General features: G+C 51.4%; 1 protein-coding gene across 2 annotated transcripts in view; it reads right to left on the bottom strand.

Annotated features, from left to right (window-relative positions):
* The window catches only part of LOC122545729 (calmodulin-binding transcription activator 1-like), a 248,825-nt gene that overhangs the window by 153,081 nt on the left and 71,296 nt on the right, over positions 1 to 24,448 (bottom strand). For both annotated transcript variants that reach the window (XM_087983029.1, XM_087983030.1), the window contains 4 exons: positions 21,645 to 21,785; positions 4,255 to 6,089; positions 2,117 to 2,243; positions 1,133 to 1,267 (listed from right to left, as the gene is read on the bottom strand). In XM_087983029.1, the coding sequence (XP_087839155.1) occupies positions 1,133 to 1,267; positions 2,117 to 2,243; positions 4,255 to 6,089; positions 21,645 to 21,785 (2,238 nt within the window). The remainder of the gene's footprint in view (positions 1 to 1,132; positions 1,268 to 2,116; positions 2,244 to 4,254; positions 6,090 to 21,644; positions 21,786 to 24,448) is intronic.

The following is a 24,448-nucleotide window of genomic DNA, read 5'->3' as shown; positions in this document are numbered from 1 at the left end:
ACACACCCATACACACACACCCACACACACACATTCACACGCACCCACACACTCAGACACTCATACACACCCACACTCACTCACACACACCCATACCCATACACACACACACACTCTCACACACACACATACCCACACACACCCACACTCACCCACTCACACATACTCACACCCACACACACGCACCCACACTCACACACCCACACACTCTCACACACACGCACCCACACACTAACACACACACCCACACACACACACTCACGCATACACCCCCACACACCCACCCCCACACACACTCACACCCACACACTCACTCTCATACCCACACACACACACCCACTCACACACTCATACACACCCCCACACTCACACACCCCCACACTCACAGTCCCACACACTCACACAGTCCCACACACTCACACCCCCCACGCTCACAGTCCCCCACACGCTCACACAGTCCCCCACACATACTCACACACACTCACTCACACCCACACACACACCCACAGACACTCACACACACCCACAGACACACACCCACCCACACACACACACGCACCCACATTCTCACATTCCCACACAGCCCCCACACATACACACACTCACAGACACACACACTCACACATACCCACACACACTCACACATACTCACGCACACCCCCACACACACACACCCACCCCCACACACACACACCCACTCACACACTCTCACCCACACACCCACCCTCACTCACACACGCACTCACACCCACACACATTCACAACCACGCCCACACACCCTGCCCCACCCCCCCACCCCCACACACACACCCACCACACACCGCACACACACACACACACACACCCACACACACAGGCACACCCCTCCACACACACACCGCCATACACTCACACCCACACCCACACACACCACCCCCACACACACACCCACGCACTCACACCCACACACTCACTCACACATGCCCACCCCACACACACACACCCACACAAACACATACACCCACCACACATGCTCCCCATATACACACACACCCACACACTCTCACCCTCCCACACACACAAACCCCCACACACACACACATGCACCCCCCCCACACCCCCACACTGTGCCACCAACAAAGCTGACACCTACCATCCAATGAGAGCCAGTCGATCTGTGAACTGGGCAGTGCCATGGAATTCCGGGCTCTGTATTCAAACAGCACGGAGTTGGAAATGAGCTGGTTCTCACAAGCCACATGCAGCCTGACCAGGCCTGCTTCATGAGCTGGAAGGAGAAAAGGGAAGTGTCAGATCTCTCAGTTATGGCAGTCCACCCATCAGCTGGCTGGCTGGGGATTCCTTCACTGGTACAAAGTGCAGCATACTGCAGGAGGGGTTCAACTGAGCAGGAACAGAGTGCTCTCACAGTGACGAGGTGTCCATCCAGCACAGGCAGCTGGACATACACACTCATAGGGAGCTGGGCCAGGCCATTCAGCCCATCCAGCCCGCTCTGCCATGCGCTAAGATCAACGCTGATCCCATACTCAACTCAAACTGACCACCTCTCACTCCCAGGATTCAAACACTCTCTTTCAGAAAGCACGAGTGGTGAAAGCAGAATGGTAAAGATCCCCTGTGCTCTGAGAAACCATTTTACCTAACGCCTGCTTTAAGTGGGGGGTGGGGGGGGAAACACAGGCTCCTTCCTCTTCCACAGCGAGGTCTGCTTCTAGAACATTCCATGGATGTGAACAACCTGGCTGTTCTCTGGTGGTGAGGTGAGCACGGGGACTCCAGACCGACTCTGCAGAGAGGTTCCTGCAGTTATGACAGTGTTGGTTGGGGGAGCTGACCGTGTGGGTTAGAGACGGGGGACTGTTCCATCAAACCCTCCTGAGACAGGGCACGGCCTCCCCCACTCTGGTTGTGGGGGGGCTGTGGGTAACTGATGTCCCAGCACCCAATCCTGATGCTAACGGTACCTGCCCCTGGGGGAGGATAGGAATGGAGGGAAGCCACTCAGTCTCTCTACCTGACTCAGTCCCTTGCTAAAAGGACAGGACAGCTCCAGCTCAGCGAATGGGGGAAGGAGCCCCTCTCTATGCTGCTCACCGGTGAGGTGATAACCCACCTGGACAGTAACAACGCAGGACACCGGACTGAATGAGTGAAGCTGGGACTGTGATCTGGTCAAACACACAGGAGTACTGCTCACTGCCATCGCTCCATGACCCTGTGATAAGGACTTTCACACCACCCTGGGAGGTAAGAAAGGACAACACTGTCAGTGCCTGGCCCTTCAACCCATCGCAAGCAGACTGTGCTCTCCTGCCAATGGAAACATCTACTCCATGTCCACTCTGTCAGGCTGTCAGTATTCTGTCAGTTTAAATCAGGTCTTCCCTCATCTGTATAAACTCTATTGTGTACAGACTCCTGAGTCCTCAACCACTCCTCATATAACCAGCCCCTCATCCTGGGATCATTGTCGTGAACCTCCTGCAGACCAACTCCAATGCCAGTACATCCTTCCTTAGATGCAAGGCCCAAAACTGCGCACAATACTCCAAATGTGATCTGAACAGAGTCTTATATAGCCTCAACAGTACATCTCTGTTTTTTGAATTCTCACCCTCCTGAAATGAATGCTAACATTGCATCTGCCTTCCTAACTACCAACTGAACCTGCTTGTTAACCTTAAGAGAATTCTAAACTAGGACTCCCAAGTCCCTTCTGCTTCAGATCTTCGAAGCCTTTCCCTATTTAGAAAATAGCCTATGTCTCTATTCAGCCTAGGAAAGTGCATAACCTCGCACATTCCCACATTACATGCTATCTTCCATTTCTTTGCCCAGCCTCCTAGCCTGTCCAAGTCCTTCTGCAGCCTCCCTGCCCCTCGACCTATCTTTGTGTCAACTGAAAGATTAATAACCCTGCTGTCCGTTTGCTCATTCAGATTGTTAATGTGTAACATGAATAATTGTGGTCCCAGCACTGACCCCAGTAGAACTTCACTAGTCACTGATTGTCATCCTGAAAAGATCCCTTTATTCCGACTGTCTGCTTTCTGCGAGCCAGCCAATCCTCATCCATACCAGCTCTCACCCCGAACACCAGAGGCTGTTATCTTATTTAGCTGCCTCCTGTGTGCAACCTGGTCAATGGGCTTCTGGAAGTGCAGACAGATCATGTCCACTAGCTCTCCTTCGTCAAACTTGTTACCTCCTTTAAGAAACACTTGTCACGTATTTTCCTCCCTTGATGAAGCCATGCTGACTTGCCCAGTTTAACCATGCACCTAAAGCACTCTGCAATCTCAGCCTTGATAACAGACGTGCCTGCTGGGGCTGCACACCGGACAGGTATAGCTGTCACTGCACGTATTTACAAATACTCCACAATCCCAGTCATGGACTCCAAAACCTTCCCAATGACTGAGGTCAGGCTAACGGGCCTGCAGTTTCCTGTCTTCTGCCTCCCTTTCCTCTACACCGTGGGGGGGGGAGGGGGGGGGGGGTAGATTAGCCATTCCTGAAGGATCAGTACCAATGGCTCTACAACCCCCTCAGCAAACTCCTTATGAAGATCGGCTCCAGGTGATTTATTCACCTTCCCCCTTCCCAAACACCTTGTCCAGAGTGTCCAGACTGATGGCCCTGACTCTGTTGGAAGCGATGGTATGCTGCTGCTGCTCCCTTCCACCATGAAAACCAATCCAAAGGACCCATTCGGTTTCTCTGTCATCTCCTTGTTTCCCATGTGTACTGTCCTAGCTCTGGGAACAGGGGGCCCACCAGTCACTGACCTGGGTCAGGAGGAAGGCGATGGACAGACTGCTGCTCCCTCCCACAACCCGTGAGCTTTTACAGTCCGTCCACCCACCCACCCGCAAACAACGACGCCATTCAGCCCCATGCGCTTGTACTATCCCTTCAACAGCAGTCCAAGAAATCAGGCTCTTTCCTCACAGCCCGGCAAGTGGCTGTTTGTGCACTTCCTGCTGAACTCAAAGGGAAGACAGAGATTGCTGGAGAAACTCAGCAGGTCTGGCAGCAGCCGCGGAGAGAGAATCAGAGCTAACGTTTCAAGTCCGGTAAGTGTTTTGCCCAGAACCTTTTAAATCTCGCCTCTCTGGCAGTGCCTCCCAGAGACAAGGACCTGTCCAGTTACAAACCCCTGGCTTCTGCCCGCTGCTGAGTAAGAACCAGTACAGGGGCAGGACAGCGGTGATCAAGAGAGTGATTACTGAAAGGAGGATAGCCCCTTACCTCAGGGTAGGACCACTCAGGTGAGAAGTCAGTGATAGCTACAGGTTGCCTGCTCTCGGCTGGGCCACTGGCTGAAGTTTGTGTTGGATGCACTGGAGTTCTGGGCACCTCTGGAAATGGCACGTCTGTGCCAGTGGCCAGTGTTAGCTGCTGCTGAGGGAAGGAGCTGATCTGAAGAGACTGGTCTGGAAACTGGGCAGAGACAGTGTGGGCTGGGTGGTCAGTGGGAGGGACGGGGGCTGGGTTAGCGGTGTACCGTGCGAAGCCTGCACTGGGCCCCACGCTGCTGCTATTGCTGCCTCCGTCCGCCATGATATCAGCCATCAGGTCAGGGAATTGGCTGTCGAAGGAGATCTCGAAGTGGTCCATGTTAAGGTCGATGTTGGATGAGGACACTGAGGAAGAGGAGAGGTCATTCTGGATGATGGTGTACAGGTCAGTGACGGGACCACACTGTAACTCCAGGGGGGCTGCAGCTCCATCCTCTGTCGTCATGCCAACACCAAACTGAGCCTCCGGCTTTACCGACTGCTCTGTGCCCACCCCCCTCTCCATCCGCGCCATCTCGGTACTCGTCTGCGATGTCGTATCCATGGAGACCTCGGGCTCGGCGATGTCCGTCATTGGCAGGTCCTCCTTCCCACTGTCACTGCCTTCCTGTGGGAATAGGGAAGCTGATTCCACCTTCGGACCCTTGGAGACGGTGGGAGACAGCACCGGGACACCCCCAAGCCCTGGCTCCTTTGGGACGAAGAAGGGGTTTTGGGGCGGGGGAAGGGAGCTGCTGTCCGGGGGGTGGGGGCTACAGAAGATGCCGCTGTAGTTTTTACGGGAGTCCACGTTACTGCAGTCCATATTCTCCGTCACAGCTGGTGGGCCAGGGCTGGAGGTGACCAGGTTAGTATCGGTGATCACCGGGAATGTCCGAGTGACCGGAACCAGACCAGGATTCTGAGGGAAGACCGAGATGTCAGAGGAGGAGGAGGAGGGGGTTGTTGTGAAATCCAGTCCCCCCACTGTGACACCCTCCAGACTGTCCCTCTGGAAATCCGGCTCCTCCTTCAGGTCATTGCTGGGAAATCGGGATTCAGGAATACTGCCGGCTGGGGCAGTGCCAAAGGAGGAGCTGGGATTGGTGTTGACCTCCTGGCCACCACGCCCTCCACCGTACGTCTGCCCCTGTTTGGGGCTATTCAGAAACGAGTCTGGGTTGAAGGCAGTGTTGCTGGAGGAGCTGAGAGTCTCTGATGTGTCCATTCTGCCCTCAACAGTCCGGGACAGGACGAGACTGGCCGCTGTACTCGGCACTAACGACAAACCAATGCTGCCAGCGACTGGAGCGAGGCTCAGGCTGTGGCTACTCAGTGGTAGGCCGGGGCTACTGGAGCTGGTAGCCACGAGTTGCTGACTGGGAGTGAGGGGCACAGGCTTATCACCCACCCCAGTCATTAAGATGACGGCGTTCTGCGGGATGCTACAAGTTACCGTGGCAACGGTGAGGTTCGGTACACTGCTGGCTACGCTGACCGAGCTCAGCTCCCTCTGACAGTAGCCATTGGTCCGAGAGGCTGGAGGGTCCAGGGTACACTCCCCCTGCCCCAGCGACTTGGACAGTGCCACCTCATTGGTGCCGTTGACCTGCAGCACGGTTTTGGATAACTTCACAGCCTCCAGGTCCTGAGTGTCGGCCTTACTCTCCTCCTGCTCCACTTTGTTATCCATCGCCGAGAGATTCTGCACTTCCGTTAATGCCGAGTAGCTGCTCAGTCGGTTGTCCACTTTTGGTGAGATGATCCTGTGCTTGGTGCTGTTACATTTATGAGGAATAGTCCCCACTGTCCCGGTCCCATTGGCAAAGGAGGGGAAAAGAGAAAACAATTAAAGCAAATTTCAAACCCCCGAAAATATCAACATGGGGGGATAGGGAGCTCAGTTACCCCCGGAAATATCAACACGGGGGGATAGGGAGCTCAGTTACCCCCGAAAATATCAACACGGGGGGATAGGGAGCTCAGTTACCCCCGAAAATATCAACACGGGGGGATAGGGAGCTCAGTTACCCCCGGAAATATCAACACGGGGGGATAGGGAGCTCAGTTACCCCCGAAAATATCAACACGGGGGATAGGGAGCTCAGTTACCCCCTAAAATATCAACACGGGGGGATAGGGAGCTCAGTTATCCCCTAAAATATCAACACAGGGGGATAGGGAGCTCAGTTACCCCCTAAAATATCAACACAGGGGGATAGGGAGCTCAGTTACCCCCTAAAATATCAACACAGGGGGATAGGGAGCTCAGTTACCCCCTAAAATATCAACACAGGGGGATAGGGAGCTCAGTTACCCCCGAAAATATCAACACGGGGGGATAGGGAGCTCAGTTACCCCCTAAAATATCAACATGGGGGGATAGGGAGCTCAGTTACCCCCTAAACTATCAACACGGGGGGGATAGGGAGCTCAGTTACCCCCTAAAATATCAACACGGGGGGATAGGGAGCTCAGTTACCCCCTAAAATATCAACACGGGGAGATAGGGAGCTCAGTTATCCCCTAAAATATCAACACGGGGGGATAGGGAGCTCAGTTACCCCCTAAAATATCAACACGGGGGGATAGGGAGCTCAGTTACCCCCTAAAATATCAATACGGGGGGATAGGGAGCTCAGTTACCCCCTAAAATATCAACACGGGGGGATAGGGAGCTCAGTTACCCCCGAAAATATCAACACGGGGGAAACGGAGCTCAGTTACCCCCGAAAATATCAACACGGGGGGATAGGGAGGTCAGTTACCCCCTAAAATATCAACACGGGGGGATAGGGAGCTCAGTTACCACCTAAAATATCAACATGGGGGGATAGGGAGCTCAGTTACCCCCTAAAATATCAACACAGGGGGAGAGGGAGCTCAGTTACCCCCTAAAATATCAACACGGGGGGATAGGGAGCTCAGTTACCCCCTAAAATATCAACACGGGGGGATAGGGAGCTCAGTTACCCCCTAAAATATCAACACGGGGGGGTAGGGAGCTCAGTTATCCCCTAAAATATCAACACAGGGGGATAGGGAGCTCAGTTACCCTCTAAAATATCAACACAGGGGGATAGGGAGCTCAGTTACCCTCTAAAATATCAACACAGGGGGATAGGGAGCTCAGTTACCCCCTAAAATATCAACACAGGGGGATAGGGAGCTTAGTTACCCCCGAAAATATCAACACAGGGGGAAACGGAGCTCAGTTACCCCCGAAAATATCAACACGGGGGGATAGGGAGCTCAGTTACCCCCTAAAATATCAACACAGGGGGATAGGGACCTCAGTTATCCCCTAAAATATCAACATGGGGGGATAGGAGCTCAGTTACCCCCTAAAATATCAACGCAGGGGGATAGGGAGCTCAGTTACCCCCAAAAATATCAACACAGAGGGATAGGGAGCTCAGTTTGATTAGATTTGATTACATTAGATTTGATTACATTACAGTGTGGAAACAGGCCCTTCGGCCCAACAAGTCCACACCGACCCGCCGAAGCGCAACCCACCCATACCCCTATATTTACCCATTACCTAACTCTACGGGCAATTTAACATGGTCAATTCACCTGACCTGCACATCTTTGGGATTGTGGGAGGAAACCGGAGCACCCGGAGGAAACCCACGCAGACACGGGGAGAATGTGCAAACTCCACACAGTCAGTCGCCTGAGGCGGGAATTGAACCCGGGTCTCAGGCGGTGTGAGGCAGCAGTGCTAACCACTGTGCCACCATGCCGCCCAGTTATCCCCTAAAATACCAACACGGGGGGGTAGGGAGCTCAGTTACCCCCTAAAATATCAACACGGGGGGATAGGGAGCTCAGTTACCCCCGGAAATACCAACACGGGGGGATAGGAGCTCAGTTATCCCCTAAAATATCAACACAGGGGGATAGGGAGCTCAGTTACCCCCTAAAATATCAACACGGGGGGATAGGGAGCTCAGTTACCCCCTAAAATATCAACACGGGCGGATAGGGGGCTCAGTTACCCCCTAAAATATCAACATGGGGGATAGGGAGCTCAGTTACCCCCTAAAATATCAACACGGGGAGATAGGGATCTCAGTTACACCCTAAAATATCAACACAGGGGGATAGGGAGCTCAGTTACCCCCTAAAATATCAACACGGGGAGATAGGGAGCTCAGTTATCCCCTAAAATATCAACACGGGGGGGGGATAGGGAGCTCAGATACCCCCTAAAATATCAACACGGGGGGATAGGGAGCTCAGTTACCCCCTAAAATATCAACACGGGGGGATAGGGAGCTCAGTTACCCCCTAAAATATCAACACGGGGGGGGATAGGGAGCTCAGTTACCCCCTAAAATATCAACACGGGGGGATAGGGAGCTCAGTTACGCCCTAAAATATCAACACGGGGGGGTAGGGAGCTCAGTTATCCCCTAAAATATCAACACAGGGGGATAGGGAGCTCAGTTACCCTCTAAAATATCAACACAGGGGGATAGGGAGCTCAGTTACCCTCTAAAATATCAACACAGGGGGATAGGGAGCTCAGTTACCCCCTAAAATATCAACACAGGGGGATAGGGAGCTCAGTTACCCCCGAAAATATCAACACAGGGGGAAACGGAGCTCAGTTACCCCCGAAAATATCAACACGGGGGGATAGGGAGCTCAGTTACCCCCTAAAATATCAACACGGGGGGATAGGGAGCTCAGTTACCCCCTAAAATATCAACACGGGGGGATAGGGAGCACAGTTACCCCCTAAAATATCAACACGGGGGGATAGGGAGCTCAGTTACCCCCTAAAATATCAAAACGGGGGGATAGGGAGCTCAGTTACCCCCTAAAATATCAACACGGGGGGATAGGGAGCTCAGTTACCCCCTAAAATATCAACACGGGGGGATAGGGAGCACAGTTACCCCCTAAAATATCAACACAGGGGGAGAGGGAGCTCAGTTACCCCCTAAAATATCAACATGGGGGGATAGGAGCTCAGTTACCCCCTAAAATATCAACACAGGGGGATAGGGAGCTCAGTTATCCCCTAAAATACCAACATGGGGGGATAGGAGCTCAGTTATCCCCTAAAATATCAACACAGGGGGATAGGGAGCTCAGTTACCCCCTAAAATATCAACACGGGGGGATAGGGAGCTCAGTTACCCCCTTAAAATATCAACACGGGGGATAGGGAGCTCAGTTACCCCCTAAAATATCAACACGGGGGATAGGGAGCTCAGTTACCCCCTAAAATATCAACACGGGGAGATAGGGAGCTCAGTTACCCCCTAAAATATCAACACGGGCGGATAGGGGGCTCAGTTATCCCCTAAAATATCAACACGGGGAGATAGGGAACTCAGTTACCCCCTAAAATATCAACACGGGGGGATAGGGAGCTCAGTTACCCCCTAAAATATCAACACAGGGGGATAGGGAGCTCAGTTACCCCCTAAAATATCAACACGGGGAGATAGGGAGCTCAGTTATCCCCTAAAATATCAACACAGGGGGATAGGGAGCTCAGTTATCCCCTAAAATATCAACACGGGGGGATAGGGAGCTCAGTTACCCCCTAAAATATCAACACGGGGAGATAGGGAGCTCAGTTATCCCCTAAAATATCAACACGGGGGGATAGGGAGCTCAGTTACCCCCTAAAATATCAACACGGGGGGATAGGGAGCTCAGTTACCCCCTAAAATATCAACACAGGGGGATAGGGAGCTCAGTTACCCCCGAAAATATCAACACGGGGGGATAGGGAGCTCAGTTATCCCCTAAAATATCAACACGGGGGGATAGGGAGCTCAGTTACCCCCTAAAATATCAACACGGGGGGATAGGGAGCTCAGTTACCCCCTAAAATATCAACACAGGGGGATAGGGAGCTCAGTTACCCCCGAAAATATCAACACGGGGGGATAGGGAGCTCAGTTACCCCCTAAAATATCAACATGGGGGGATAGGGAGCTCAGTTACCCCCTAAACTATCAACACGGGGGGGATAGGGAGCTCAGTTACCCCCTAAAATATCAACACGGGGGGATAGGGAGCTCAGTTACCCCCTAAAATATCAACACGGGGAGATAGGGAGCTCAGTTATCCCCTAAAATATCAACACGGGGGGATAGGGAGCTCAGTTACCCCCTAAAATATCAACACGGGGGGATAGGGAGCTCAGTTACCCCCTAAAATATCAATACGGGGGGATAGGGAGCTCAGTTACCCCCTAAAATATCAACACGGGGGGATAGGGAGCTCAGTTACCCCCGAAAATATCAACACGGGGGAAACGGAGCTCAGTTACCCCCGAAAATATCAACACGGGGGGATAGGGAGCTCAGTTACCCCCTAAAATATCAACACGGGGGGATAGGGAGCTCAGTTACCACCTAAAATATCAACACGGGGGGATAGGGAGCTCAGTTACCCCCTAAAATATCAACACAGGGGGAGAGGGAGCTCAGTTACCCCCTAAAATATCAACACGGGGGGATAGGGAGCTCAGTTACCCCCTAAAATATCAACACGGGGGGATAGGGAGCTCAGTTACCCCCTAAAATATCAACACGGGGGGGTAGGGAGCTCAGTTATCCCCTAAAATATCAACACAGGGGGATAGGGAGCTCAGTTACCCTCTAAAATATCAACACAGGGGGATAGGGAGCTCAGTTACCCTCTAAAATATCAACACAGGGGGATAGGGAGCTCAGTTACCCCCTAAAATATCAACACAGGGGGATAGGGAGCTCAGTTACCCCCGAAAATATCAACACAGGGGGAAACGGAGCTCAGTTACCCCCGAAAATATCAACACGGGGGGATAGGGAGCTCAGTTACCCCCTAAAATATCAACACAGGGGGATAGGGACCTCAGTTATCCCCTAAAATATCAACATGGGGGGATAGGAGCTCAGTTACCCCCTAAAATATCAACGCAGGGGGATAGGGAGCTCAGTTACCCCCAAAAATATCAACACAGAGGGATAGGGAGCTCAGTTTGATTAGATTTGATTACATTAGATTTGATTACATTACAGTGTGGAAACAGGCCCTTCGGCCCAACAAGTCCACACCGACCCGCCGAAGCGCAACCCACCCATACCCCTATATTTACCCATTACCTAACTCTACGGGCAATTTAACATGGTCAATTCACCTGACCTGCACATCTTTGGGATTGTGGGAGGAAACCGGAGCACCCGGAGGAAACCCACGCAGACACGGGGAGAATGTGCAAACTCCACACAGTCAGTCGCCTGAGGCGGGAATTGAACCCGGGTCTCAGGCGGTGTGAGGCAGCAGTGCTAACCACTGTGCCACCATGCCGCCCAGTTATCCCCTAAAATACCAACACGGGGGGGTAGGGAGCTCAGTTACCCCCTAAAATATCAACACGGGGGGATAGGGAGCTCAGTTACCCCCGGAAATACCAACACGGGGGGATAGGAGCTCAGTTATCCCCTAAAATATCAACACAGGGGGATAGGGAGCTCAGTTACCCCCTAAAATATCAACACGGGGGGATAGGGAGCTCAGTTACCCCCTAAAATATCAACACGGGCGGATAGGGGGCTCAGTTACCCCCTAAAATATCAACATGGGGGATAGGGAGCTCAGTTACCCCCTAAAATATCAACACGGGGAGATAGGGATCTCAGTTACACCCTAAAATATCAACACAGGGGGATAGGGAGCTCAGTTACCCCCTAAAATATCAACACGGGGAGATAGGGAGCTCAGTTATCCCCTAAAATATCAACACGGGGGGGGGATAGGGAGCTCAGTTACCCCCTAAAATATCAACACGGGGGGATAGGGAGCTCAGTTACCCCCTAAAATATCAACACGGGGGGATAGGGAGCTCAGTTACCCCCTAAAATATCAACACGGGGGGGGATAGGGAGCTCAGTTACCCCCTAAAATATCAACACGGGGGGATAGGGAGCTCAGTTACGCCCTAAAATATCAACACGGGGGGGTAGGGAGCTCAGTTATCCCCTAAAATATCAACACAGGGGGATAGGGAGCTCAGTTACCCTCTAAAATATCAACACAGGGGGATAGGGAGCTCAGTTACCCTCTAAAATATCAACACAGGGGGATAGGGAGCTCAGTTACCCCCTAAAATATCAACACAGGGGGATAGGGAGCTCAGTTACCCCCGAAAATATCAACACAGGGGGAAACGGAGCTCAGTTACCCCCGAAAATATCAACACGGGGGGATAGGGAGCTCAGTTACCCCCTAAAATATCAACACGGGGGGATAGGGAGCTCAGTTACCCCCTAAAATATCAACACGGGGGGATAGGGAGCACAGTTACCCCCTAAAATATCAACACGGGGGGATAGGGAGCTCAGTTACCCCCTAAAATATCAAAACGGGGGGATAGGGAGCTCAATTACCCCCTAAAATATCAACACGGGGGGATAGGGAGCTCAGTTACCCCCTAAAATATCAACACGGGGGGATAGGGAGCACAGTTACCCCCTAAAATATCAACACAGGGGGAGAGGGAGCTCAGTTACCCCCTAAAATATCAACATGGGGGGATAGGAGCTCAGTTACCCCCTAAAATATCAACACAGGGGGATAGGGAGCTCAGTTATCCCCTAAAATACCAACATGGGGGGATAGGAGCTCAGTTATCCCCTAAAATATCAACACAGGGGGATAGGGAGCTCAGTTACCCCCTAAAATATCAACACGGGGGGATAGGGAGCTCAGTTACCCCCTTAAAATATCAACACGGGGGATAGGGAGCTCAGTTACCCCCTAAAATATCAACACGGGGGATAGGGAGCTCAGTTACCCCCTAAAATATCAACACGGGGAGATAGGGAGCTCAGTTACCCCCTAAAATATCAACACGGGCGGATAGGGGGCTCAGTTATCCCCTAAAATATCAACACGGGGAGATAGGGAACTCAGTTACCCCCTAAAATATCAACACGGGGGGATAGGGAGCTCAGTTACCCCCTAAAATATCAACACAGGGGGATAGGGAGCTCAGTTACCCCCTAAAATATCAACACGGGGAGATAGGGAGCTCAGTTATCCCCTAAAATATCAACACAGGGGGATAGGGAGCTCAGTTATCCCCTAAAATATCAACACGGGGGGATAGGGAGCTCAGTTACCCCCTAAAATATCAACACGGGGAGATAGGGAGCTCAGTTATCCCCTAAAATATCAACACGGGGGGATAGGGAGCTCAGTTACCCCCTAAAATATCAACACGGGGGGATAGGGAGCTCAGTTACCCCCTAAAATATCAACACGGGGAGATAGGGAGCTCAGTTACCCCCTAAAATATCAACACGGGGGGATAGGGAGCTCAGTTATCCCCTAAAATATCAACACGGGGAGATAGGGAGCTCAGTTACCCCCTAAAATATCAACACGGGCGGATAGGGAGCTCAGTTATCCCCTAAAATATCAACACGGGGTGATAGGGAGCTCAGTTACCCCCTAAAATATCAACACGGGGAGATAGGCAGCTCAGTTACCCCCTAAAATATCAACACGGGGGGATAGGGAGCTCAGTTACCCCCTAAAATATCAACACGGGGAGATAGGGAGCTCAGTTACCCCGTAAAATATCAACACGGGGGGATAGGGAGCTCAGTTACCCCCTAAAATACCAACACGGGGGGATAGGAGCTCAGTTATCCCCTAAAATATCAACACGGGGGGATAGGGAGCTCACTTATCCCCTAAAATATCAACACGGGGAGATAGGGAGCTCAGTTACCCCCTAAAATATCAACACGGGGAGATAGGGAGCTCAGTTACCCCCTAAAATATCAACACGGGGAGATAGGGAGCTCAGTTACCCCCTAAAATATCAACACGGGGGGATAGGGAGCTCAGTTACCCCCTAAACTATCAACACGGGGGGGGGATAGGGAGCTCAGTTACCCCCTAAAATATCAACACGGGGGGATAGGGAGCTCAGTTACCCCCTAAAATATCAACACGGGGAGATAGGGAGCTCAGTTACCCCCTAAAATATCAAAACGGGGAGATAGGGAGCTCAGTTACACTCTAAACTATCAACACGGGGGGGGGATAGGGAGCTCAGTTACCCCCTAAAATATCAACACGGGGGGATAGGGAGCTCAGTTACCCCCTAAAATATCAACACGGGGGGATAGGGAGCTCAGTTACCCCCTAAAATATCAACACGGGGGGATAGGGAGCTCAGTTACCCCCTAAAATATCAACACAGGGGGATAGAGAGCTCAGTTACCCCCTAAAATATCAACAGAGGGGTTAGGGAGCTCAGTGACCCCCAAATATACCAACACAGGGGGATAGGGAGCTCAGTTACCCCCTAAAATATCAACACAGGGGGAAACGGAGCTCAGTTACCCCCTAACATATCAACACGGGGGGATAGGGAGCTCAGTTACCCCCTAAATTATCAACACAGGGGGATAGGGAGCTCAGTTACCCCCTAAAATATCAACACGGGGGATAGGGAGCTCAGTTACCCCCTAAAATATCAACACGGGGGGATAGGGAGCTCAGTTACCCTCTAAAATATCAACACGGGGAGATAGGGAGCTCCGTTACCCCCTAACATATCAACACGGGGGGATAGGGAGCTCAGTTACCCCCTAAAATATCAACACAGGGGGATAGGGAGCTCAGTTACCCCCTAAAATACCAACATGGGGGATAGGGAGCTCAGTTATCCGCTAAAATATCAACACGGGGGGATAGGGAGCTCAGTTACCCCCTAAAATATCAACACGGGGGATAGGGAGCTCAGTTACCCCCTAAAATATCAACACGGGGGGGATAGGGAGCTCAGTTACCCTCTAAAATATCAACACGGGGAGATAGGGAGCTCAGTTACCCCCTAAAATATCAACACAGGGGGATAGGGAGCTCAGTTACCCCCTAAAATATCAACACGGGGGGATAGGGAGCTCAGTTACCCTCTAAAATATCAACACGGGGAGATAGGGAGCTCAGTTACCCCCTAAAATATCAACACAGGGGGATAGGGAGCTCAGTTACCCCCTAAAATACCAACATGGGGGATAGGGAGTTCAGTTATCCCCTAAAATATCAACACGGGGGGATAGGGAGCTCAGTTACCCCCTAAAATATCAACACGGGGGGATAGGGAGCTCAGTTATCCACTAAAATATCAACACGGGGGGATAGGGAGCTCAGTTACCCCCTAAAATATCAACACGGGGGGATAGGGAGCTCAGTTACCCCCTAAAATATCAACACAGGGAGATAGGGAGCTCAGTTACCCCCTAAAATATCAACACAGGGGCACAGGGAGCTCAGTTGCCCCCTAAAATATCAACACGGGGGGATAGGGAGCTCAGTTACCCCCTAAAATATCAACACGGGGGGATAGGGAGCTCAGTTACCCCCTAAAATATCAACACGGGGGGATAGGGAGCTCAGTTACCCCCTAAAATATCAACACGGGGGATAGGGAGCTCAGTTACCCCCTAAAATATCAACACGGGGGGATAGGGAGCTCAGTTACCCGCTAAAATATCAACACGGGATAGGGAGCTCAGTTACCCACTAAAATATCAACACGGGGGATAGGGAGCTCAGTTACCCCCTAAAATATCAACACGGGGGAATAGGGAGCTGAGTTACCCGCTAAAATATCAACACAGGGGGATAGGGAGCTCAGTTACCCCCTAAAATACCAACACGGGGTGAAAGGGAGCTCAGTTACCCCCTAAAATATCAACACGGAGGGATAGGGAGCTCAGTTATCCCCTAAAATATCAATACGGGGGGATAGGGAGCTCAGTTACCCCCTAAAATATCAACACAGGGGGATAGGGAGCTCAGTTACCCTCTAAAATATCAACACGGGGAGATAGGGAGCTCAGTTACCCCCTAAAATATCAACACGGGGGGGGATAAGGAGCTCAGTTACCCCCTAAAATATCAACACAGGGGGATAGGGAGCTCAGTTACCCCTAAAATATCAACATGGGGGGATAGGAGCTCAGTTATCCCCTAAAATATCAACACGGGGTGATAGGGAGCTCAGTTACCCCCTAAAATATCAACACAGGGGGATAGGGAGCTCAGTTACCCCCTAAAATATCAACATGGGGGGATAGGAGCTCAGTTATCCCCTAAAATACCAACATGGGTGGATAGGAGCTCAGTTACCCCCTAAAATATCAACACAGGGGGATAGGGGCTCAGTTACCCCTTAAAATATCAACATGGGGGGATAGGAGCTCAGTTATCCCCTAAAATACCAACACGGGTGGATAGGAGCTCAGTTACCCCCTAAAATATCAACATGGGTGGATAGGGAGCTCAGTTACCCCCTAAAATATCAACACGGGGGTATAGGGAGCTCAGTTACCCCCTAAAATATCAACACGGGGAGATAGGGAGCTCAGTTACCCCCTAAAATATCAAAACGGGGAGATAGGGAGCTCAGTTACACTCTAAACTATCAACACGGGGGGGGGATAGGGAGCTCAGTTACCCCCTAAAATATCAACACGGGGGGATAGGGAGCTCAGTTACCCCCTAAAATATCAACACGGGGGGATAGGGAGCTCAGTTACACTCTAAACTATCAACACGGGGGGGGGGATAGGGAGCTCAGTTACCCCCTAAAATATCAACACGGGGGGATAGGGAGCTCAGTTACCCCCTAAAATATCAACACGGGGGGATAGGGAGCTCAGTTACACTCTAAACTATCAACACGGGGGGGGGATAGGGAGCTCAGTTACCCCCTAAAATATCAACACGGGGGGATAGGGAGCTCAGTTACCCCCTAAAATATCAACACGGGGGGATAGGGAGCTCAGTTACCCCCTAAAATATCAACACGGGGGGATAGGGAGCTCAGTTACCCCCTAAAATATCAACACAGGGGGATAGAGAGCTCAGTTACCCCCTAAAATATCAACAGAGGGGTTAGGGAGCTCAGTGACCCCCAAATATACCAACACAGGGGGATAGGGAGCTCAGTTACCCCCTAAAATATCAACACAGGGGGAAACGGAGCTCAGTTACCCCCTAACATATCAACACGGGGGGATAGGGAGCTCAGTTACCCCCTAAATTATCAACACAGGGGGATAGGGAGCTCAGTTACCCCCTAAAATATCAACACGGGGGATAGGGAGCTCAGTTACCCCCTAAAATATCAACACGGGGGGATAGGGAGCTCAGTTACCCTCTAAAATATCAACACGGGGAGATAGGGAGCTCCGTTACCCCCTAAAATATCAACACGGGGGGATAGGGAGCTCAGTTACCCCCTAAAATATCAACACAGGGGGATAGGGAGCTCAGTTACCCCCTAAAATACCAACATGGGGGATAGGGAGCTCAGTTATCCGCTAAAATATCAACACGGGGGGATAGGGAGCTCAGTTACCCCCTAAAATATCAACACGGGGGATAGGGAGCTCAGTTACCCCCTAAAATATCAACACAGGGGGATAGGGAGCTCAGTTACCCTCTAAAATATCAACACGGGGAGATAGGGAGCTCAGTTACCCCCTAAAATATCAACACGGGGGGGATAAGGAGCTCAGTTACCCCCTAAAATATCAACACAGGGGGATAGGGAGCTCAGTTACCCCTAAAATATCAACATGGGGGGATAGGAGCTCAGTTATCCCCTAAAATATCAACACGGGGTGATAGGGAGCTCAGTTACCCCCTAAAATATCAACACAGGGGGATAGGGAGCTCAGTTACCCCCTAAAATATCAACATGGGGGGATAGGAGCTCAGTTATCCCCTAAAATACCAACATGGGTGGATAGGAGCTCAGTTACCCCCTAAAATATCAACACAGGGGGATAGGGGCTCAGTTACCCGTTAAAATATCAACATGGGGGGATAGGAGCTCAGTTATCCCCTAAAATACCAACACGGGTGGATAGGAGCTCAGTTACCCCCTAAAATATCAACATGGGTGGATAGGGAGCTCAGTTACCCCCTAAAATATCAACACGGGGGTATAGGGAGCTCAGTTACCCCCTAAAATATCAACACGGGGAGATAGGGAGCTCAGTTACCCCCTAAAATATCAAAACGGGGAGATAGGGAGCTCAGTTACACTCTAAACTATCAACACGGGGGGGGGATAGGGAGCTCAGTTACCCCCTAAAATATCAACACGGGGGGATAGGGAGCTCAGTTACCCCCTAAAATATCAACACGGGGGGATAGGGAGCTCAGTTACCCCCTAAAATATCAAAACGGGGAGATAGGGAGCTCAGTTACACTCTAAACTATCAACACGGGGGGGGGATAGGGAGCTCAGTTACCCCCTAAAATATCAACACGGGGGGATAGGGAGCTCAGTTACCCCCTAAAATATCAACACGGGGGGATAGGGAGCTCAGTTACCCCCTAAAATATCAACACGGGGGGATAGGGAGCTCAGTTACCCCCTAAAATATCAACACAGGGGGATAGAGAGCTCAGTTACCCCCTAAAATATCAACAGAGGGGTTAGGGAGCTCAGTGACCCCCAAATATACCAACACAGGGGGATAGGGAGCTCAGTTACCCCCTAAAATATCAACACAGGGGGAAACGGAGCTCAGTTACCCCCTAACATATCAACACGGGGGGATAGGGAGCTCAGTTACCCCCTAAATTATCAACACAGGGGGATAGGGAGCTCAGTTACCCCCTAAAATATCAACACGGGGGATAGGGAGCTCAGTTACCCCCTAAAATATCAACACGGGGGGATAGGGAGCTCAGTTACCCTCTAAAATATCAACACGGGGAGATAGGGAGCTCCGTTACCCCCTAAAATATCAACACGGGGGGATAGGGAGCTCAGTTACCCCCTAAAATATCAACACAGGGGGATAGGGAGCTCAGTTACCCCCTAAAATACCAACATGGGGGATAGGGAGCTCAGTTATCCGCTAAAATATCAACACGGGGGGATAGGGAGCTCAGTTACCCCCTAAAATATCAACACGGGGGATAGGGAGCTCAGTTACCCCCTAAAATATCAACACGGGGGGGATAGGGAGCTCAGTTACCCTCTAAAATATCAACACGGGGAGATAGGGAGCTCAGTTACCCCCTAAAATATCAACACAGGGGGATAGGGAGCTCAGTTACCCCCTAAAATATCAACACGGGGGGATAGGGAGCTCAGTTACCCTCTAAAATATCAACACGGGGAGATAGGGAGCTCAGTTACCCCCTAAAATATCAACACAGGGGGATAGGGAGCTCAGTTACCCCCTAAAATACCAACATGGGGGATAGGGAGTTCAGTTATCCCCTAAAATATCAACACGGGGGGATAGGGAGCTCAGTTACCCCCTAAAATATCAACACGGGGGGATAGGGAGCTCAGTTATCCACTAAAATATCAACACGGGGGGATAGGGAGCTCAGTTACCCCCTAAAATATCAACACGGGGGGATAGGGAGCTCAGTTACCCCCTAAAATATCAACACAGGGAGATAGGGAGCTCAGTTACCCCCTAAAATATCAACACAGGGGCACAGGGAGCTCAGTTGCCCCCTAAAATATCAACACGGGGGGATAGGGAGCTCAGTTACCCCCTAAAATATCAACACGGGGGGATAGGGAGCTCAGTTACCCCCTAAAATATCAACACGGGGGGATAGGGAGCTCAGTTACCCCCTAAAATATCAACACGGGGGATAGGGAGCTCAGTTACCCCCTAAAATATCAACACGGGGGGATAGGGAGCTCAGTTACCCGCTAAAATATCAACACGGGATAGGGAGCTCAGTTACCCACTAAAATATCAACACGGGGGATAGGGAGCTCAGTTACCCCCTAAAATATCAACACGGGGGAATAGGGAGCTGAGTTACCCGGTAAAATATCAACACAGGGGGATAGGGAGCTCAGTTACCCCCTAAAATACCAACACGGGGTGAAAGGGAGCTCAGTTACCCCCTAAAATATCAACACGGAGGGATAGGGAGCTCAGTTATCCCCTAAAATATCAATACGGGGGGATAGGGAGCTCAGTTACCCCCTAAAATATCAACACAGGGGGATAGGGAGCTCAGTTACCCTCTAAAATATCAACACGGGGAGATAGGGAGCTCAGTTACCCCCTAAAATATCAACACGGGGGGGATAAGGAGCTCAGTTACCCCCTAAAATATCAACACAGGGGGATAGGGAGCTCAGTTACCCCTAAAATATCAACATGGGGGGATAGGAGCTCAGTTATCCCCTAAAATATCAACACGGGGTGATAGGGAGCTCAGTTACCCCCTAAAATATCAACACAGGGGGATAGGGAGCTCAGTTACCCCCTAAAATATCAACATGGGGGGATAGGAGCTCAGTTATCCCCTAAAATACCAACATGGGTGGATAGGAGCTCAGTTACCCCCTAAAATATCAACACAGGGGGATAGGGGCTCAGTTACCCCTTAAAATATCAACATGGGGGGATAGGAGCTCAGTTATCCCCTAAAATACCAACACGGGTGGATAGGAGCTCAGTTACCCCCTAAAATATCAACATGGGTGGATAGGGAGCTCAGTTACCCCCTAAAATATCAACACGGGGGTATAGGGAGCTCAGTTACACCCTAAAATATCAACACGGGGGGATAGGGAGCTCAGTTACCCCCTAAAATACCAACATTAGGAACAGCGGGATCAATTACTCCCCAGAATAAACAGATGACTAGCTCCAGAGCACATGCCCAAAGTCAGAGGGAGGAGACACCAGTATTCCCTGTTGCTGAGCCATCCATAACTGCCCCTTAGGGGGGGGGGGGGGGGAGGTGAAGGGTTTGCTCGAATGCCTGCACTCCATGACTATCCTCGCTGCCTTTACGGCCACAGGCCAGACTGGGTCAGGTTGGGCAGATTTACTTCTGTTCAGGACATGAGTGAACCCAGTGAGGTTGGTCATTGTGACCAGGCCTCTGGATTATTTTCCTACTGCACCATCCTCCTCGACAGAGGGACGGACAGGCTGAACCCGAAAGGCACTTCCTGGGACAATAAGGGAACGACAAACACAACACAGACCTGTACCTGGCACACGGGTCAGGGCACCATGGGGGAGGGTGAACTCACCTGGGTTAGGTATGCACAGACAAGCCCAAAAGCATGGGTTCAATCCGACCCCACTCTCCGCCTTGTCTGAGACATGGTGAACCCCCACTCCATGGGTGCTCTAACCAACCACCCTCTCTGCCTCTCGAACGGGAGAGTAGCAAGTGCTCCGGTAAGACAATGGCAACTTGACAGCACGGTCTTCCCCACCATCGGTTGTAACAGCTGGGGTTGATGGTGGGGTGGGGAATTCCTGATCAGTGAGACAACAACGTGGAGATGAGCCCAGATGTGAGACTTACCCAGGCCACTGTTACACAGACAGCTGTGAGTGCGAGGCTGGGGTCTGATTTGGTGGCTTTCCAAAACCTGGTGCACCAGCTGCTCAACCGAGAACTCCGTCACTCCATTACTATTGCTACACATCCACTTAATGCAATGGACTGTCAGGGAGAGGGGGAAAAGAAATCACAATGAATGAGTACTCCCATCAATCACTGAACCTTACACTGCAGGAGGCTGGTCGCTCACAGGATGGGCTTTCCAATTTGATCTGCTCCCCAGCTTCCTCCCAACATCCTCTGCAAACTCTCCCCTCACACTATGTGCTTGAGCTGCGAACAATTCAGACTCCTGCAGGACCTCTGGAAGAGCAGCCTGGACTCTCAATGGGAGGCAAGTCTGCCCGTTTCCTCCCATGAGTAACGGAGTTGGGAGGTCATGTTGGGGCTGTACAGGACATTGGTTAGGCCACTGTTGGAATATGGTGTGCAATTCTGGTCTCCTTCCTATCGGAAAGATGTTGTGAAACTTGAAAGGGATCAGCAAAGATTTACGAGGATGTTGCCAGGGTTGGAGGATCTGAGCTACAGGGAGAGGCTGAACAGGCTGGGGCTGTTTTCCCTGGAGCGTCGGAGGCTGAGGGGTGACCTTATAGAGGTTTATAAAATCATGAGGGACATGGATAGGATAAATAGGCAAAGTCTTTTCCCTGGGGTGGGGGAGTCCAGAACTAGAGGGCATAGGTTTAGGGTGAGAGGGGAAAGATATAAAAGAGACCTAAGGGGCAACTTTTTCACGCAGAGGGTGGTGTGTGTATGGAATGAGCTGCCAGAGGATGTGGTGGAGGCTGGTACAATTACAACATTTAAAAGGCATTTGGATGGGTATATGAATAGGAAGGGTTTGGAGGGATATGGGCCGGGTGCTGGCAGGTGGGACTAGATTGGGTTGGGATATCTGGTCGGCATGGACGGGTTGGACCGAAGGGTCTGTTTCCATGCTGTACGTCTCCGTGACTCTATTTGGTCCATATCCCTCCAAACCCTTCCTATTCATATACCCATCCAGATGCCTCTTAAATGCTGTAATTGTACCAGCCTCCACCACATCCTCTGGCAGCTCATTCCAAACACGCACCACCCTCTGGGTGAAAAAGTTGCCCCTTAGGTCTCTTTTATATCTTTCCCCTCTCACCCTAAACCTATGCCCTCTAGTTCTGGACTCCCCCACCCCAGGGAAAAGACTTTGCCTATTTATCCTATCCATGTCCCTCATGATTTTATAAACCTCTATAAGGTCACCCCTCAGCCTCCGACGCTCCAGGGAAAACAGCCCCAACGTGTTCAGCTTCTCCCTGTAGCTCAGACCCTCCAACCCTGACAACATCCTTGTAAATCTTTTCTGAACCCTTTCAAGTTTCACAACATCTTTCCGATAGGAAGGAGACCAGAATTGCACGCAATATTCCAACAGTGGCCTAACCAACGTCCTGTACAGCCCCAACATGACCTCCCAACTCCTGTACTCGATACTCTGACCAATAGAGGCAAATGTATGCTGTTTGTACATCGGGGTGGGGGGGGAGGTGTCAGAGGGTCGAGTGCTTTGTAACTTGGAAGCTGAGTGTGTCTGTCCCGGAGCCAAGGGGCAGCTGTGGTATCACTGAGGCCTCCCTCCTGTGGAGGGGATGGCGGGGGGCGGTGATGTGTGAGGGTGTGGGGGCAGTTCAGACTGCACTGACCACGGATGCTGCTGACAGCAACCGTGACCCACACACTGACCCTGAACAGGGACATGTTGGAATCTTCCCGGGGGGACAGCTGGCTTCGGGGGGCGCTTAGGGTGAGGGTGAGGGTCAAGGTTAGGAATAGGGTTAGGGTCAGGGTCAGGGTTAGGGATAGGGTCAGGGATAGGAATAGGGTTAGGGACAGGGTCAGGGACAGGGTCAGGGATAGGGTCAGGGATAGGGTCAGGGTGGGGTTAGGGTTAGGGTTCGGTTAAGGGTTAGGAAGAGGGTTAGAGTGGGGTTAGGGTTAGGGTTAGGGTCAGGGTCAGGGTCAGGGATAGGGTTAGGGTTAGGGATAGGATTAGGGTTAGGGTCAGGGAGTAACTTAAGGTTAAGTTTAGGGTCAGGGTTAGGGTTTGGGTAAGGGTTAGGGTTAGGGATAGGGATAGCACACAGGGTTAGGGTTAGGGTTACAACAGGGTTAGGGATAGGGATAGGGACAGGGACAGGGACAGGGACAGGGTCAGGGTCAGGGATAGGGTTAGGGTCAGGGATACAGTTAGGGTGAGGGTTAGGGTTAGGGTCAGGGATAAGGTTAGGGTTAGGGTTAGCACAGGGTTAGGGTTAGGGTTACAACAGGGTTAGGGATAGGGACAGGGATAGGGACAGGGACAGGGACAGGGTCAGGGTCAGGGATAGGGTTAGGGTCAGGGATACAGTTAGGGTGAGGGTTAGGGTTAGGGTCAGGGATAAGGTTAGGGTTAGGGTTAGCACAGGGTTAGGGTTAGGGTTATGGTCAGGGTTAGGGTTAGGGTTAGGGATAGGGTTAGCACAGGGATAGGGTTAGCACAGGGTTGGCGTTAGGGTTAGGGTTAGAGTTAGCACAGGGTTAGCGTTAGGGATAGGGTTAGGGTTAGAGTTAGCATAGGGTTAGGGTTAGGTTCAGGGTCAGGGATTAATGTTAGGGTTAGGGATAGGGTTAGGTTTAGGATTAGCTATAGGGTTAGGGTTAGGGTTAGGGTTAGGGTTAGGATTAGGGTTAGGGTCAGGATCAGGGATTAATGTTAGGGTTAGGGTTAGGATTAGCGATAGGGTTAG

The sequence above is a fragment of the Chiloscyllium plagiosum genome, unplaced genomic scaffold, assembly GCF_037043375.1.
Source record: "Chiloscyllium plagiosum isolate Xiang-an unplaced genomic scaffold, Cpla_swu_hap1 HiC_scaffold_44, whole genome shotgun sequence".
In the NCBI taxonomy this organism is placed as follows: Eukaryota; Metazoa; Chordata; class Chondrichthyes; order Orectolobiformes; family Hemiscylliidae; genus Chiloscyllium; species Chiloscyllium plagiosum.
This window is presented reverse-complemented; position numbering and strand designations above follow the sequence as displayed.